An 18,166-nucleotide genomic window follows, 5' to 3' on the forward strand; every position below is an offset into this window, starting at 1 on the left:
TGAATTGTAAGGTTAAAAAGCAATCTGCTCAGCTGGGTGCGGTGGCTCATACCTGTAACCCCAGCACCAAGGGAGGCTGAGGCGGGAGGATTGCTTGCGACTAGGAGTTTAAGACTAGTCTAGGCAACATAGTGAAACTCTGTCTCTACTAAAAAAAAAAAAAAAAAAAAAAGAAAGAAAGAAAAAAAGAAAAATTAGCCAGGCGTGGTGGCTTATATGTGTAGTCCTTACTCTGGAGGGTGCAGTGGAAGGATCGCTTGTGCCCAGGAGTTGGAGGGGCTACAGTGAGCTATGATCGCCTGGGCGATTAAGCAAGACACACACACACACACACACACACACACACACACACAAAAGGAAGGAAGGAAAGAAAGGAAAAGAAAAAGCACATCAGATCTGAAAGATGTCAAATAAACAATGTTATTGTTTAAGCAAATATTGTAACAATTATTTTCTCCTTTTGAAGGAACAATATTCTTCAAGAGAAGCTCACTCTACCAAAGCCAGGAGCACAGTATTCTCAGGATCTCAACAAGGAAGAGCAGACCAAGGTTGCTTCTGATTCCTTACAACCTTCCGTAATTCCAGGCTTGTGGCCCCAAATTCAGGGTCCCACCCTTCAAGGAACAAATCATTATAGTAATAACTTGCCTTCATCTTCCATATACCAACTAAGCATGTTTAACTACGAACGTCCAAAACACTTCATCCAGTCCCAAAACCCATGTGGCTCCAGATTGCAGCCTCCTGGACCAGAAACCTCCAGCTTCTCTAGCCAGACCAAACAGTCTTCCATTATCATCCAGCCCCGCCAGTGTACAGAGCAAAGATTTTCTGCCTCCTCAACACTGAGCTCTCACATCACCATGTCCTCCTCTGCTTTCCCTGCTTCTCCCCAGCAGCCTGCTGGCTCCAACCCAGGCCAAAGGGTTACAACCACCTATAACCAGTCCCCAGCCAGCTTCCTCAGCTCCATATTACCATCACAGCCTGATTACAATAGCAGTAAAATCCCTTCCGCTATGGATTCCAAGTAAGTGAATTTTTATATACCGCATGTACAGTGAACTTATATCTGAGGAGTTTGCGAGGGGGTAGGAGTTTTGGGGGTATGCTGCAGTTCATTCTTTACTATCTAAAAAGGCAATGTGACCTTACAGTCTCATTCCATAGTTCTACTAGAACATGCTGAACCAGGGTACTGGCAATAAGAGGTCATCTGACCATTCTCCAGTGTCCAGGCTGCGCTGAATCCAATTACCTATTACCCCATAATATTATTTACCCATTATTTTCCATCTTTGAAAAAAATAATTTCTCACATACCAAAGAACAATGAACTTTTCCTTTAGTTCTAAGCTAAGCTCCTCATGCTGTAAATTTAATTCCTCTGGTTCTGGGCTTGGCTAAGATGAACACCTGTCTGCTCTTCTTCAGATAGGATTTCCTCTCACATAAGCAGAGGCTATTAAGTTTCTTCTCAGTCTTTTCTTCCTATCCCTTTTCCCCTCTAATCCTGAATATCCACTTGGCTGAAAAATTTTTAAATTAACAAATAAAAAAACCTGGAACTCAGACCCTGGAATGTATACATTTTCCTTACTGTGATCAGAAGAAGGAAGGCCTGAATAGATGAAGGCTTATGACCTTAAGGTTTCATTTGGTAATTAAAACCACACCTTGTTCAAATTAGTTAGGTTGATCTAAATACAGGGACTAATACTGGGGCCTTATGTAAACATGTGCTATTTCCACTACCCTAAGACTGTCCTAGGAGAACCTAGTATGAAAAAGGAGATGGTGGTTATGCTTTTTTTAAAACATGAACTGAATACCTTGTGCTTATGCAAACTAAGGGCTATCAGCTTTCCTGTTCCTTGGCTGGCTGGAACATCAGAGAATTAAATCAGAGGCATCTCAAAAATTGTCTGATGGAATACGTTCTGTTGCAGGCTTACTAATACATTCACTCAACTCTGCTAATTTCTCGCAGTCTTCTCTAGAGGCTAATTTTTCTACAAACTCCTATTATTGGTGACAACTTTGGAAATCTAGTTGAACTGCCTATAGCAATTCAACTTGCAAAAAAAAACCTTTTCAATATTTTAAAAAATAAAAATCAGGAAAACCAAAAACATTTGTTAGAATCCTACAGATATTAGGTTGAACCATTTGAAATGGCTGATAGTCAACTGTTTTTGACCTACAAAAATGGCATTCTCACAGGTTTAACCTAATATTTTAAAAGGATGTTCTTAATAATTGAGAGCCCTTTCTTTCTCTTCCCTCCCAAATTCCCTTTATAATATATAGATCTTTCTTGGTTATATTTACCCAGATGATCATTTTCCATCTAGCTTTCTATTATTTCCATATTTCCTATATTAGCATTTTAAAATCTAAAAGAATTTTTTGTTTTTCTTAGTAAAGTCTTTCAATCATATTTCAAATTACTGCCCAGAAAAGAAAGTTATCAAAGACTTAAGAAAAGAGAAAGAAAGGCAAAAACATAATAAGAAATAAAGCCTAGGAGGTCCCCAAACCAGAGATCAAAGATCCACTTTAGCTGTTCCATTTTCAGCAACCACAGATTACTCTTTAATCTTCCCATAGCTACTTGATACCCATTTCGTGTCCAGCTGTACAGAGTGGAAAGCCCTGGCCCTTTGAACATTTGTGCACAATTCCCTCATTATTATGGGCTCCAGTTCGCCCTGACTTCCAAAATAATCCCTTGGATTCTGACCTAGAGAAATTTGAAAGCTTTATTTAGATTTTCATCAATAGGAAGCTCTTAGGCAAACATTTTACCCAGTTGATCAAACCACAGACTGAAAAGTGAGGGGAACTCAACTGTTCCTTCCAAAAAGCTTGCTGTGTGAAATTCAGCAAGCACTTTACCTACCCAGTGCTTCAATTTTCTGGTCTGTAGCAATAATAAAGAGTTAGGTAATTAATGATAGAGAAAGGACCTATAAAGCATGTGCAAACGTACTATTAGTTTGTAAATGGGAGCATTTATCAAGTCGTTAACACTTAATCCACCTAAACTGGGAATAATGAGAGTATTCAGTGAACAAAGTGACTGAGGTTACATATACATCAGTGATTCTCAGGATTGGTTTTGATAATCCTTCAGGATTTCTCAGATATATTCAGAATTTCCCAGATATGACAAGTCTAAAAACAATTATTTAATGCTAATTCACGTTAACAAATGTGTGACTTATAAAGATGGTAAGCTAGCATTTAAAAAAAAAAAAAAAACAGTAGGCTAGGCCAGGTGTGGCTCACACCTGTAATCCCAGCACTTTGGGAGGCCAAGGTGGATGGATCACCCGAGGTCAGGAGTCTGAGACCAGCCTGGCCAACATGGTGAAACCCTGTCTCTACTAAAAAAAATACAAAAAAATTAGCAGGGTGTTGTGGCAGGCACCTATAATCCCAGCTACCTGGGAGGCTGAGGCATGAGAATCGCTTAAACCCGGGAGACACAGAGAGAGGCAGAGGTTGCAGTGAGCCAAGTCCATGCCATTGCACTCCAGCCTGGACAACAAGAATGAAACTCCGTCTCAAAAAAAAAAAAAAAGTGGGCTATTATAATTCCATACGATTGAAAAAATATGAGATCTATAAGGCCAAAGAGATTTTGCCACTTTGATCTAGGAATTCAATCTTTAAAAAAAAAATCGCTATTTTAAAAAACATTTTGTTTGGCTATTAACTGAACAAATCAGACTTTAAAAATTTATATAGACAACCATAAAGATCTTAAGACCTGAAATGTCAGGAGAGGAAATGTGTATCATTAGCTTTCAATAGAGTGTCCTGAATACTATGAAAATCACTCATTCACTCAACTGATAGTATCTCCTATACCCATGCTCTGTGTTCGTGAACATAAATGATATAATGATAACAAATAAGACATATTTTTTCTCCAGAATGTTTACAATCTTTTAAAAATTTATATAGACAACCATAAAGATCTTAAGACCTGAAATGTCAGGAGAGGAAATGTGTATCATTAGCTTTCAACAGAGTGTCCTGAATACTACGAAAATCACTCATTACTCAACTGATAGTATCTCCTATACCCATGCTCTGTGTTCGTGGATATAAATGATATAATGATAACAAATAAAACATATTTTTTCTCCAGAATGTTTACAATCTAATGATTACTAACCAAGTTCCCAAAGCCAGAAAAAATTAAAACTCTGGCCCTACTTGGAGGAAATACATTTCTACTTAGCTCACAAGTCCTTTTAATGATCCTTGAGAATATTTGGAAAGGATCATTTCAGAGAAGAGACCAAGATTGTCTCATCTGGATAGCCAGAGAACATTTATTATAATAATGGTAAAATACTCATTGAGGGCAGTGGCTAGTTTCCTCACATTAAATAGATTAATAAAGATTAGTCCCTGCAGGCCGGGTGTGGTGGCTCAAGCCTGTAATCCCAGAATTTTGGGAGGCCCAGGCAGGCAGATTACCAGAGGTCAGCAGTTTGAGACCAGCCTGGCCAACATGGCAAAACCCTGTCTCTACTAAAAATTCAAAAATTAGCCGAGCATGGTGGCGGGTGCCTGTAATCCCAGCTACTTGGGAGGCTGAGACAGGAGAATCACCTGAACCCAGGAGGCAGAGGTTGCAGTGAGCCGAGATTGCGCCACTGCACTCCAGCCTGGACAACAGAGCAGGACTCCATCTCAAAAAAATAAATAAAAATTAAAAATAAAGATTAGCCCCTGCAGGGCTCTGAATGGATAAACTAGGTAAAAACTGAATAAAGCACTGTGATACATTTAAGCTACCTAACAGATCTAAAAATACTGGACTCTCTAAATACCACCCTATCCTCTATCAGAATCAACAAGGAAAATACGGGAGGGGCAAGGACATCCTAGAAAAAATTTAGGATCAAAATTTGAAATAAAGACTTTATTTGCTTTTTTCCAGTTTACATTTCTTTCTCCTTCCTCAAATCATCCCATTCTTTCTCTAAAAATCACTTCAGTAGTATTGAAGAAACTGTCATTACTTTAGAAGTTATTTGCTGTTATATAGTGCCATACTTGGATTTTCTAGAATATGAAATTAATAGGAATTGGAAATTACAGGAAAGTCAATGACTGTGTAAACAGTAGACTCCATTCAAAGCAAAAGATTATTCACTAAAAGCCAGTGGTGTGCTGGTAAATGTCTAACAATCATTGGACAAAAGAGCCATTATTTGTGATATTTACCGATTTCCCTGGTGTAAATACTTCCACCACAACCAATTTCAAACTATAACATGAAATCATAGGAAGCTGGGAAAAGATGCTAAAAATCAGCCCATATGAACCAGCTCCAGAATACCACCACTTAATATCTACCCATAAATCAAACAAGAAATTCGGTCATCGTAGCTATAATAAAGAACAAAATTACGTCCTTTGCAGCAACACGGATGCAGCTTGAGGCCACTATCCTAAGCAAACTAACACAGAAACAGAAAATAAAATAGAGCATGTTCTCATTTATAAGTGGGAGCTAAACATTGGGTACATATGAACACAAAGATGAAAACAATAAACACTGGAGATCCCAAAAGCAGAAAGCAGGGAAAGAGGTGGAAAAGGGTTCAAAAACTAACTATCAGGTACTATGTTCACCTCTTGAGTGACAGAATCATTAGAAGGCCAAACCCCAGCATCATACAATATACCCATGTAACAAACATGCACATGTACTCCCAGAATCTAAAAAAAATTTTATTAAAGAAATTAGTCATAAGATTGGAAGAGCTCTCAAGCTGCCATTAACTAGACTTACTCTCACATTCCTCAGGGAAGATCTTCAAGGAAGGACATCCTCCTTATGTCTAATCTAAATTCTTCCTCCTGACACTTAATTTCCATTTGCCAAAAGGAAAAAAAAAAGATAGTAACCATTCTTATAAAATATTTCTTGACTGTTATTAGGGCAATTTGTTTTTAATAATACTAGTAGTACTAAGTGGTAAACTCAACATATCTAAAGGTAATTTGCAAAATGAGGCCAAGACCTTCTTTTTAAAAATCTTTTCTTTTTCCTTTTTAAAGCTATCAACAGTCCTCAGCTGGCCAACCTGTAAATGCAAAGCCATCCCAAACTGCAAATGCTAAGCCCATACCAAGAACTCCTGATCATGAAATACAAGGATCAAAAGAAGCTTTGATTCAAGATTTAGAAAGAAAGCTGAAATGCAAGGACACCCTTCTTCATAATGGAAATCAAGTGAGCAAGATGTCTATTTTGCACAAAAGGCCAATTAAACTATAAAATCTAATTTTAATAAGGAAGTTCTAGCTCACAGATCTAGGTCCATATATCAACAAGGAACAAGATTATCTAAAAAGAAGGAATATTTGGGCCCTATTCCATTTCTCTCTGCATGAAATCACCTCTTGGTTTACAGTAGTAAAAGAATGAAGCAAATGAAAAATGTATCTGAATGGTTTAATGAAATTTTTCTGTTATTAAATATTACCCTCTCATAAAATATGTCTGATGCCCAAATAACTATTAGGAATTACTGTCAAGTCAACTTACTGTACTTTGATGTATAATACTGACAGGTAATTATAGCTATAATTCTTATCATGTAGCCCTTACTGTGTATATTATATTAGTAACTTATCTTTAAACAGTACTATATGCCTTTAATACAAATACATTTAGCCTATCAGTTGGACTGCTCTCAATCAGAAGTTAGTACAATCAAATATTCAGTGCTCATTTAATAAAAGTTACTTCTGGCTGGGTGCAGTGGCTCACGTCTGTAATCCCAGCACTTTGAGAGGCCAAGGCAGGTGGATCACCAAGGTTAGGAGTTCAAGAACAGCCTGACCAATACGGTGAAACTCCATCTCTACTAAAAATAAAAAATTAGCCAGGTGTGGTGGTATGCACCTGTAGTTCCAGCTACTTAGGAGGCTGAGAAAGGAGAATTGCTTGAAACCAGGAGGCGTAGGTCGCCATGAGCCAAGATTGTGCCACTGCACTCCAGCCTGGGCGACAGAGTGAGACTCTGTCTCAAAAATTAATTAATTAAAATTAAATAAAAATTACTTCTGAATGTGAGCACATGAAGTATTATATTCAAAAACAAAGCTGACTGGAACATGCAGAACAACGGAGGAAAGGGTTGAATTTCCCTTTACTTAGGAGATCCTTATTTAAGAGTGATTATGCTTGCCTGTCATAGGAGCAAAAAGAAAGCCTAAGTGAACCTTTACTGCAAGTGAGGGAAATGGTACTAGAAGAGAAGGAAAATGCTTTGAATGGAAGAAAAGACTTAAAAAAAAAAAAAAATAGAATCAGCCGAGCGCAGTGGCTCACGCCTATAATCCCAGCACTTGCGGAGGCCGAGGCAGGTGGATCACAAGGTCAGGAGATCAAGACCATCCTGGCTGACACAGTGAAACCCCGTCTCTACTAAAAATACAAAAAATTAGCCGGGCATGGTGGCAGGCGCCTGTAGTCCCAGCTACTCAGGAGGCTGAGGCAGGAGAATGGCGTGAACCCAGGAGGCGGAGGTTGCAGTGAGCCGAGATTGTGCCACTGCACTCCAGCCTGGACGACGGAGTAAGACTCCGTCTCAAAAAAAAAAACAAAAAAACATAGAATCTATCATTCAATAGATAGAACTATGCTTCTTTGAAGTTCTGACCTATAGTAGTGGTTTTAAGGTAAATCTGTACAAACATCTTTTATTAAATCTAATTACTGTCTCAATAAATTCTCTAAAGCGTCTAACATATGAAGAGAAGATGGCTCGCAGATTGCTAGGACCACAGAATGCAGCTGCCGTGTTTCAAGCTCAGGATGACAGTGGTGCACAAGACTCGCAGGTAAGTTAAAATGCTCTAAGTGGAGTATTTTTATTCTGTGCGATTTTTAAATGTCTGCTTTTCTAAATGCTTATAAATAGCATCTGAAATAAAAGTCGGTCAGTTCCATCCACCATTGGATACATAAAGAGGCCATGATAAACATATATACATAATTTTACCACATTTTACCCCATTTTCTGGTAGTTCTAATACCTGGATACACAACGTCACAAAATCAAAACACAAGAAGTCTAATGGTATTATTTTTTATCAGGACATTTATGGGTCAGTTAGACCTAGGACTCTCTATAGTGTCTACACGGACAGGGAATACATGGGTTGTGAACCTCCAATAGGACAGAAATTAAGATTATAAATGAAAGTAATTATAACCTTTCTCATAAGCTGTTTAACATTTCAATGTTTTAAAATATACTTGTGGTACTAATGAAACATCCAATTCCTTTTGTTATATTCCTGTTTTCAAAAAATGCTTTCTGAAAACCAAAAAAAACCCCTCATGAGTAATTGTTCTAAGATTAACAAATGTATCCTTTCCAAGAAGGGATTAACTTTATGGTGGCATATCCCACAGGTTTGCACCTGATCGATTTTTTTTTTTTTTTTTTTTTGAGACAGTCTTGCTCTGTCACCCAGGCAGGCTGGAGTGCAGTGGCACAATTTCAGCTCACTGCAAACTCCACCTCCCAGGTTCAAGTGATTCTCCTGCCTCAGCCTCTCAAGTAGCTGGGATTACAGGCGCACACCATCAGGCCCAGCTAATTTTTGTATTTTTAGTAGAGATGGGGTTTCACCATGTTGGCCAGGCTGGAACACCTCGGCCTCCAAAAGTGCTAGGATTATAGGCATGAGCCACCACGCCTGGCCTCAACTTGATTTTAACAAGTAAACTTAACCCCAAAGAAAAATGTACAGTTGGTGGCTGGGCACAGTGGCTCACGCCTGTAATCCCAGCACTTTGGGAGGCCAAGGTGGGTGGATCACGAGGTCAAGAGATCGAGGGGATCCTGGCCAACATGGTGAAACCCAGTCTCTACTAAAAATACAAAAATTAGCTGGGCGTGGCGGCCCGCGCCTGTAGTCCCAGCTACTCAGGAGGCTGAGGCAGAAGAATCGCTTGAACCCGTGAGATGGAGGTTGCAGTGAGCCAAAATCACACCACTGCACTCCAGCCTGGGTGAGAGAGAGACTCCATCTCAAACACAAAAAAGAAAAAAGAAAAATGTTCAGTTGGACAGGTAGACTGAATGTTAGCACTCTTTCTTCCTTCGTAGTTACCTTCCATTCCCTCCAAAAAGTCCACAAGAAACTGGGAGCCAAAGAGATTAAACCAGGAACACAAATATTCCTAGCTTCCAAATGTAGAAAACTGAAATTCAGTTTTTTTTTCCAACATCTACCTCCCAAGTTCAAGTGATTCTCGCGCCTCAGACTCCCAAATAGATGGGACTATAGGTGCGCACACCGTGCTGGCTAATTTTTGTTATTTTTTAGCAGAGACGGTGATTTCACCATGTTACCCAGGCTGGTCTCAAACTCCTGAGCTCAAGTGATCTGCCTACCTCAGCCTCCCAAAGTGCTGGGATTACAGGCATGAGCCACCACACCTGGCCTTTGAAATTAAGTTTTTTGGTTCTGTTTGATGCAACTACACCTACTAAAAAGGATGGAAGAGGGTCTACCAGAGCAAGAACTAGAAACTGAAGAGAACTTAAATTTATTTTTGGCTACTAAACAGTTCATGAATTCGTTCATTCAACTAATTTACACGGAGAACCTACTTGGATGTTGGGCTCTGCACTTGGTATGGAAGATTATAGCAAAAATGAGACACAAACTCATCACTATTAGGGGAATTACTCAAAGCAATATTATACTGATGATGGTTCATCTTTTTTTTTTTTTTTTTTTTTTGAGACGGACTCTTGCTCTGTCACCCAGGCTGGAGTACAATGGCGCGATCTCGGCTCACTGCAAGCTCCACCTCCCAGGTCCATGCATTCTCCTGCCTCAGCCTCCTGAGTAGCTGGGACTACAGGCACCTGCGACCACACCCGGCTTTTTTTTTTTTTTTTTTTTTTTTTTTGTATTTTTAGTAGAGACGGGATTTCACCGTGTTACCCAGGATGGTCTCGATCTCCTGACCTCATGATCCGCCTGCCTCGGCCTCCCAAAGTGCTAGGATTACAGGCATGAGCCACTGTGCCCAGCCTGGATATTTTTAATTGGATTACTTTTACTTTACCAAAAAATTAGTTGATTTGTTTGATCACTGAATTGACCAGTTGTTTTGATATTTTGCTTAGAGAACCTTAAGGCTAGCCAAAAATTGTTACAGAGTTGTAAGACTTTTGCCTTAAAAATGACAAAACACATTAGCTAAATAGATTCATCCCAAAGCAAATTATTTGTACTCAGATCTTGTGTGCTCCTACACAGCTTTGGGTAGGGACTGTGTTTTCCACTTTGTATCTCCCACTGTGCTAAGCACAGTGAAACGCAAAATACACACTACTTAATCAATTAGTTCTCTTATAATTTTCATAAATCCCTGATTTTATTCTCAAATAGAAATAATTTTCTGCTGTTCGGATATAAATCCTAAAAGATGTTTGCTTAAATATAACTTTATTAAACAGGAATTAATGCTATTTTACAAAGCTTTTTCAAAGCCTTACACATACCTTTCGTGGAGTCCATCAGGATTTTGTGCCACGAGCTAAAAAGAGAAGAATTTTCCAGTCTAATATGTGTTTACTGCTGTTGGTGCCACTTTTGAGCAGCAGGCATAATACACTGCAGCTACTGCCAATACAAGTGACTTCATGTCTATTCCTGTTTTACTAAAGGACAATCTGTACTCTGTGCTCCCATTTCAAATGCACCAGGGAGACACATCACCCTTTGTCATAAAATAGTCATCCGAAAAATGAACCACCATCAATTCCAAGTCTAGCTAATTTTCATAAATAATACTTGTTGAATAGTCCCATTAATTCTGGGCTTCTTGCCAGAGTGGTAGTATGTTAGTGCACTGTACTTTAAGGGCTTAAAAGCTGAATATATAGAACTTACCAGGGCTGTTCAAATACAGCCAAAATAGGAATGTTCCTTTCAACTGTAACTACTTAATTCTGCTTCATTCAAGCTAACAATTGCATGTAAACATTCTTACTTTGTTTTAATTTCAAGCAACACAACTCAGAACATGCGCGACTGCAAGTTCCTACATCACAAGTAAGGTAAAAAAATTTTAATTTTAAAGAAATGTATGTTTTCCTATCTAAAATATTTTCAGCTTAAAAATGTAATATTTATAAAGCCCTCAAGCCTACTCTATACCTTTTGAAAAATACAATGTGTATTTTCTAATGTCTGAGAAGATGACCAAAATTTTGACGTTAATCATCAAAACTATCACAGGGGAATTTTTTAATGTTTTGGTCAAATAAGCCAGGATCATGCTTCTATATTAAACAATTTTCTCATGACAATGGAGACCTAATTCTAATTATACAATCTTTGGTGGTAAGAATAATCTACTGGGTACTAGGCATTTTAATAGACCATTTCTTCATCAATTCATGGCACTGTAAAAGAGAAACTAAGATGTACAATTTGTACCAGATGTTTCTAAATTGCTACCATTTCTAATAGTCATCAAATATGCCACAGGTAAATACAGCCCTAAGGCCTCTCTTCATTGTTATTACACTATCAGATCAAACAGTAGATTCTGTGGTTTCAAATTTGATGGCTAGGCTGGACGCAGTGGCTCACACCTGTAATCCCAGTACTTTGGAAGGCCGAGGTGGGTAGATCACCTGAGGTCAGGAGTTCAAGACCAGGCTGACCAACACAGTGAAACCCCATCTCTACTAAAAATACAAAATTAGCCAGGCGTAGTGGCACATGCCTGTAATCCCAGCTACTTGGGAGGCTGAGGCAAGAGAATCACTTGAACCCAAGAAGCGGAGGTTGGTATAACTGAAATACCATATCTCTGAATATAACTATATACATGTTCACACCACCACTATAGAAAAACGTCAAAAACTTAATTTGGATATTTTTACTTATTTATTTATCTTTGAGACAGACTCTCACTCTGTCACCCAGGCTGGAGTGCAGCGACGCGATCTCGGCTCACTGCAACCTCCGCCTCCCAGGTTCAAGCGATTCTCCTGCCTTAGCCTCCTGAGAGAGCTGAGATTGGGCCACTGTACTCCAGCCTGGGCAACAAGAGTGAAACTCCATTGAAAAAAAAAAATTGATGGCTAAACTATATTTGTGCAAAATGAAAAGCAATGATAATATTTACGCATAGTTGTTACCAAAATATTCTTGTAGAAGTAGATCAACCTCAAGGGGAGATGTGAATGATCAGGATGCAATCCAGGAGAAATTTTACCCACCACGTTTCATTCAAGTGCCAGAGAACATGTCGATTGATGAAGGAAGATTCTGCAGAATGGACTTCAAAGTAAGAGAAGGGTTCAAAAGTACTGGGGGAAAATTAACAATGGGATACTAAGTTTTGAAAAATGTCCTTTTCCTACTTCATAGCTTACAAAGCAGTACGTACAATGGACAAGAACACAAATTCTGAAGTCAAACTGATGTGGGTTTGAATTCTGGCTCTGCCATCTTCCAGCTAAGCAACCTTAGACAAGTCATTTAATCTCTCTGTGCTTTTGTCTCATCTGTAAAATGGGATAACAAATACCCCAAAAAATTATGAGGATTGAGTAAATAGGTATACCTAATAAATACTTTTATAAGTGAAGCTATCAGAACAATATAATTTTTAAAGTATAATGCCTTTTTTTTTTTTTTTTTGAGATAGGGTCTTGCTCTGTCACCCAGGCTGGAGTGCAATGGCACAATCGCAGCTCACTGCAACCTGTCTCCCAGGCTCAAGCCATCATCCCAACTCAGCCTCCCTAGTAGCTGAAACTACAGACGCGTGCCACCATGCCCAGCTAGTCTAGAACTCCTGGGTTCAAGGCGATCCACTCACCTTGGCTTCCCAAACTGCTGGGATTACAGGCGTGAGCCACTGTGCCCAGCCTTAAAGTATAATGTCTCTCCAATTCTCCTCTATCAAGAAATTCAAGCCACCCTGCTTTCTCTTGGCCTAAAAGAGTCCCTCAGACTAGAAAAGCTCTTTAGAAGAGGTTATATTTTTATTATCCTTATTTTGGAGAACTTTTCCTTATAAAATTTTTTTTCCAGATTCCTTATGAACTCAAGTTAGTGTTAAAGCTTTGGATTCCATTGTTAACAGTTTATGTAAAAACACTTAACAAATTGCCATTTATATGCCAAACTATAGCTCAAGAACACTCTGTTTTAGAAAAATTACTCATTAGATCAGGAAGCCTCATATATATGTGCCTCTGGGACTCCATTTGCAGTCACATTTAGCCAGAAAAGCAATGACTTCTATATTCCTTATGGAAACCAATGTAACATAAATTAATGTTCCAAATATAGAAATTAAGAGTTCAAAAAGAGACTGAGGTTGCATGTAAAAGAGTTATGGCTTGAGACAGTCTAAAAATACTATGTTAATTTCAAGGATCTTATTTCCAATGTTTTGTTTAAAAAATTATAAATACCTTTTGAGCTCTTGCTTTGCATTTCAATCACAAACCCACTCAGATATGGGAACTGTTTAAATTCATATATGGACAAATAGGTTTCAGTGATGCAATACTTTAAAATTCTGCCATCTCCTTGTGTTTTTCTTTCTAGGTGAGTGGACTGCCAGCTCCTGATGTGTCATGGTATCTAAATGGAAGACCAGTTCAATCAGATGATTTGCACAAAATGATAGTGTCTGAGAAGGGTCTTCATTCACTCATCTTTGAAGTAGTCAGAGCTTCAGATGCAGGGGCTTATGCATGTGTTGCCAAGAATAGAGCAGGAGAAGCCACCTTCACTGTGCAGCTGGATGTCCTTGGTAAGCCTCCAAAGAGACCCTTGAGAATTCCTTAAAATCCAGAAGTATTGAAAAAAAGAAAGTATTTTAAAAGAAAAGCCCAGCAGACTTCATATTTAAGGTTAATGTCTACACAACCTATTGGAATGTCCATTTTTATCTACAAACCACAGGAAAAAAATATATATATATATACACACACATACATATATATAGATATGTGAAGGAAAGTCAGTGAAACTAGAATGACAGATCTATCACCAAAGCTTTTCTGGAAAGAAAATAAATCATACAATTTTAGACAAACCAAATAATGAAGTATAAGCATTTCTAGACGTAACTATAGAGTCTCAAAATGAAAATCTTAGTCTAATCATTTCTCTGGTCTTTGTTTCTCCAAAATGAGGATAATAAAAATAACCAATCTGACTCATAATATTATAGAATTATCATAATCTGTCAAACGTTAAATACATAGTTTAAAAGTGAAGAGTAGGCTGGGTATAGTGACTCAGGCCTGTAATCCCAACACTTTAAGAGGCGCCAAGGTGGAAGGATCACTTGAGCGAAGGAGTTTGAGACCAGCCAGGGTAACAAATAGCAAGATCTTCTTTGTCTCTACAAAAAATAAAAAAATTAGCTGGGCATAGTGGTGCACACCTATAGTCCCAGCTACTAGAGAGGATAAGGCGGGAGGATAACTTGAGCCTGGAGTTTGAGGTTACAGTGAGCTATGATTGCACCACTGTACTCCGGCCTGGGTGACACAGTCAGACCTTGTTTAAAAAAATTTCTTAAAAAATCAAGAGTAAATATCAACTTTTAGCCTTAGACTAGGTCCTTTTTACTAGGAAACTAATGTCTAATTATAACCAAAACAGGCCTACTTGCTTTAGAAAACAGGTATGGCTACATTTATGTCTCAAATCTGTCTTAAGTAGAGCAGTTCTTATAAAACTGGTGTCTGGTTTTTAAATTTTACACTTTAAGTGCTTTAAATATACAATCCTAATCCAAAAATCTGAAATCTTTAAGATGCTCCAAAATCGACATGACACACAAAGGAAGTGTTCATTAGAGCATTCTGGATTTTCAGGTTAAGAATGCTCAACAAGTATAACGCTAATATTCTAAAATAAAAAAAAAATCAGAAATCCAAAACACTTCTGGTCCCAAGCATTTCAGATAATGGATACTCAACCCATACCATATTTTTAATACTTTAAGCCATTGTATATTGCATAAGAGATATTTTGCTATAATTCACTGTTTATTATACAGAAGTTTGATCAGGTTAAAGGATAAACTATTTTCTTGAGTTTATATTCTACCCAGATCAATACAAAATCTTTAAGATTATTCAATAATATACCAAAGGGCCTCAGTCTCAGGGGAAAAACTAGTGAGCTGGAAATTTTCAAAAACACATACAATTTAAGTGATTAAAGTTTAGACAAATCCTATTTGTACCAATGGCTTCAGAAATACTACAATAGTAGAGCTGAAAGAGATCTTGGCTGCCATCTGTTTAATCTCATTTCTCCTTCAGAAAAACCAGGGTTATGGTACTGAACTATCGTTTCCTGTCTCCCCTCAGGTAGCTGAAAATAAGGTCATAATAATTACTGATATTCCCACATTCCTTCAGAGTTTACAAAGTATCTCTTTGTTTATTATCTCATTTGTTCCTTAAAATTATTTTGTGTGGTAGACACAACAGTCACTACTACCTGGATTTTTTTTTTATAACAATAGATAAAACTGAGACTCAGAGAAACTAAACAAAATTTTACCAATTTGGCATGGCTCATGGAGCCAATAGGTAATTTGAACCCAAGCTGTCTGTTACTCTTTCCATCACTCATGCTGCCTCCGTGTAGATGAGATGATAAAGAATATAACTTAAATTTGGGCCAGGCACGGTGGCTCATGACTGTAATCCCAACACTTTAGGAGGCTGAGGTGGGCAGATCACTTGAGGCCAGGAGTTAGAGATCAGCCTGGCTAACGTGGCAAAACTCCGTGTCCACTAAAAAAAATACAAAAATTAGTTGGGTGTGGTGCACACCTGTAATCCCAGCTACTCAGGAGGCTGTGGCAGGAGAATTCCTTGAACCTGGGAGGCGGAGGTTGCAGTGAGCCAAGATCACGCCACTGCGCTCCAGCCTCGGCAAAAGAGCGAGACTCTGTCTCAAAAAAAAAGAATATGACTTAAGTTTGAATGAAATATAATTATCTGATTATCAATTCAATGAATCATTACATTAGAGTTTAGAATTCTGAATGGTATAACAAAATAGTACTGCATGTCTTTTTTACTGAAAGTTTCTTTCTGTTGCTGTTGCTTTTTAACGTTTTAATATCAACATACAAATTTCATAATACCTTGGTTTGATTTAATACCTTTTTTATAATATTTCAAATACTTGAATTTTTGTATTAATATATAGCAAAAGAACATAAAAGAGCACCAATGTTTATCTACAAACCACAGAGCAAAAAAGTTTTAGAGGGAGATTCAGTGAAACTAGAATGCCAGATCTCGGCTATACCTCCACCAAAGCTTTTCTGGAAAAGAAATAATGAAATGGTACAATTCAACACTGACCGAATAAGGTAGGATATGTATTTCTAGACTTACTATAGTTTATTTGGGTGAATCCAGTTATACTTCTTAACATGCATTATAAATGGCATGCATTTATCTCAATTTGTCTAGTTTTTAAAACACTAAAGAATAATATAATAAAATATATATTAGATAAAAATGTAAGAAAACTTCAGTAAGCCAGATTCCACTAATCAGAAATGTAAGGCATAAAGTAGACTAGGATTTATCTTTTTATCAACGATGATGAAAGATGGCCCAAGGAAATAAATCACATAAACAAGATTAAAGGCGGATGTTTTCTTTTCTTTTCTTTCTTTACAAAAAGCTCCAGCCTTTATTAAACAAAGGAGGAGGTAGGAGACAGATAAGGGAACAGGTCAGGACCCCTCCATTCCCCTATACATACGCATAAATACAAACACAGACACACCCGAGTGAATGACAGGGACCATCAGGGAACAGATTGAAGAGCAGAGGGAGACAGCACCCAAGGGGGGATGTTTAATTCAAGAAAACCAATAGCTATTTGGCAATAAATAGATACAGATTTGGAATTTTCAAATGTTTTTTTCTTCCTAGTCTGACTGTAGGTCAGAGACATCCACTTCACAGAAATAATTCCTGTACTTTCATTTCTTAAAAATTTTTATTTCAGCTTATATCAAGATAACACTGGAAGAGTTACTTTACTGATAAAAGATGTAAACAAGAAAGATGCTGGGTGGTATACTGTGTCAGCAGTTAATGAAGCTGGAGTGACTACATGTAACACAAGATTAGACGTTACGGGTATGTCATACTATTAACCAAAGTATTATAAGGGATTTAACTAGGAAGATTTAATAAGAAATGAAAATCCCAGCAGAGTATAAAATTTGAGAGATTTTCCCCATATATAATCAGTTTTCGTTCTTTTTTCTTTTCCTGTCTGATAATAAATACCTAGTGTGACCACTTTGGTTAGAACAGGTTTTCTGAATCAACTTTTATGTGATCTATTTCAGCACGTCCAAACCAAACTCTTCCAGCTCCTAAGCAGTTACGGGTTCGACCAACATTCAGCAAATATTTAGCACTTAATGGGAAAGGTTTGAATGTAAAACAAGCTTTTAACCCAGAAGGAGAATTTCAGCGTTTGGCAGTTCAATCTGGACTCTATGAAAGTGAAGAACTTTAATAACTTTACCAACATTGGAAAACAGCCAACTACACCATTAGTAATATATTTGATTACATTTTTTTGAAATTAATCCATAGCTGTATTAACAGATTATGGTTTTAATTAGGTAATATAGTTAATATATATTTATAATATTATTTATCCTTTGACTCTTGCACATTCTATGTACCCCTCCGATTTGTGAAGCCTACAGGAAATCTGGGTATATGGATTTGTAACTGTAGAAGACTATCTTAAAATACAGGATTTTAACATTTAAGTCATGCACATTTAACAATTACAGGTTATAAATTAGTATCAACTTTTTAAACACATCTAATGCTTGTAATAACGTTTACTGTTACTGTTTTCTAAATACTGTTTTACCCGTTTTCTCTTGTAGGAATACTAACATGGTATAGATTATCTGAGTGTTCCACAGTTTTATGTCAAAAGAGAATAAAATTCAAATATTTAAAACGGACTGTCTCCTCTTCACAAAAGTCTAGATCTGTAAAATAAAACTCCACTCAGCAAAACCTATGAATAACAAGTTCCAAAAGAGCAA

General features: G+C 37.6%; 2 protein-coding genes across 3 annotated transcripts in view; one reads left to right on the top strand and one right to left on the bottom strand.

Moving 5' to 3' along the window:
• The window catches only part of KLHL3 (kelch like family member 3), a 276,374-nt gene that overhangs the window by 256,749 nt on the left and 1,459 nt on the right, over positions 1 to 18,166 (bottom strand). The window lies entirely within an intron of this gene.
• On the top strand, positions 632 to 18,115 carry MYOT (myotilin). Its single transcript, XM_004042563.5, has 9 exons — positions 632 to 1,033; positions 6,091 to 6,265; positions 7,780 to 7,881; positions 11,077 to 11,126; positions 12,235 to 12,367; positions 13,642 to 13,849; positions 16,279 to 16,444; positions 17,095 to 17,228; positions 17,444 to 18,115. The coding sequence occupies exons 1-9, from the start codon at positions 678 to 680 to the stop codon at positions 17,614 to 17,616; spliced, it is 1,497 nt and encodes a 498-aa protein (XP_004042611.2). The 5' UTR covers positions 632 to 677; the 3' UTR covers positions 17,617 to 18,115.

This window comes from Gorilla gorilla, chromosome 4 (genome assembly GCF_029281585.2).
Source record: "Gorilla gorilla gorilla isolate KB3781 chromosome 4, NHGRI_mGorGor1-v2.1_pri, whole genome shotgun sequence".
NCBI lineage: Eukaryota > Metazoa > Chordata > Mammalia > Primates > Hominidae > Gorilla > Gorilla gorilla.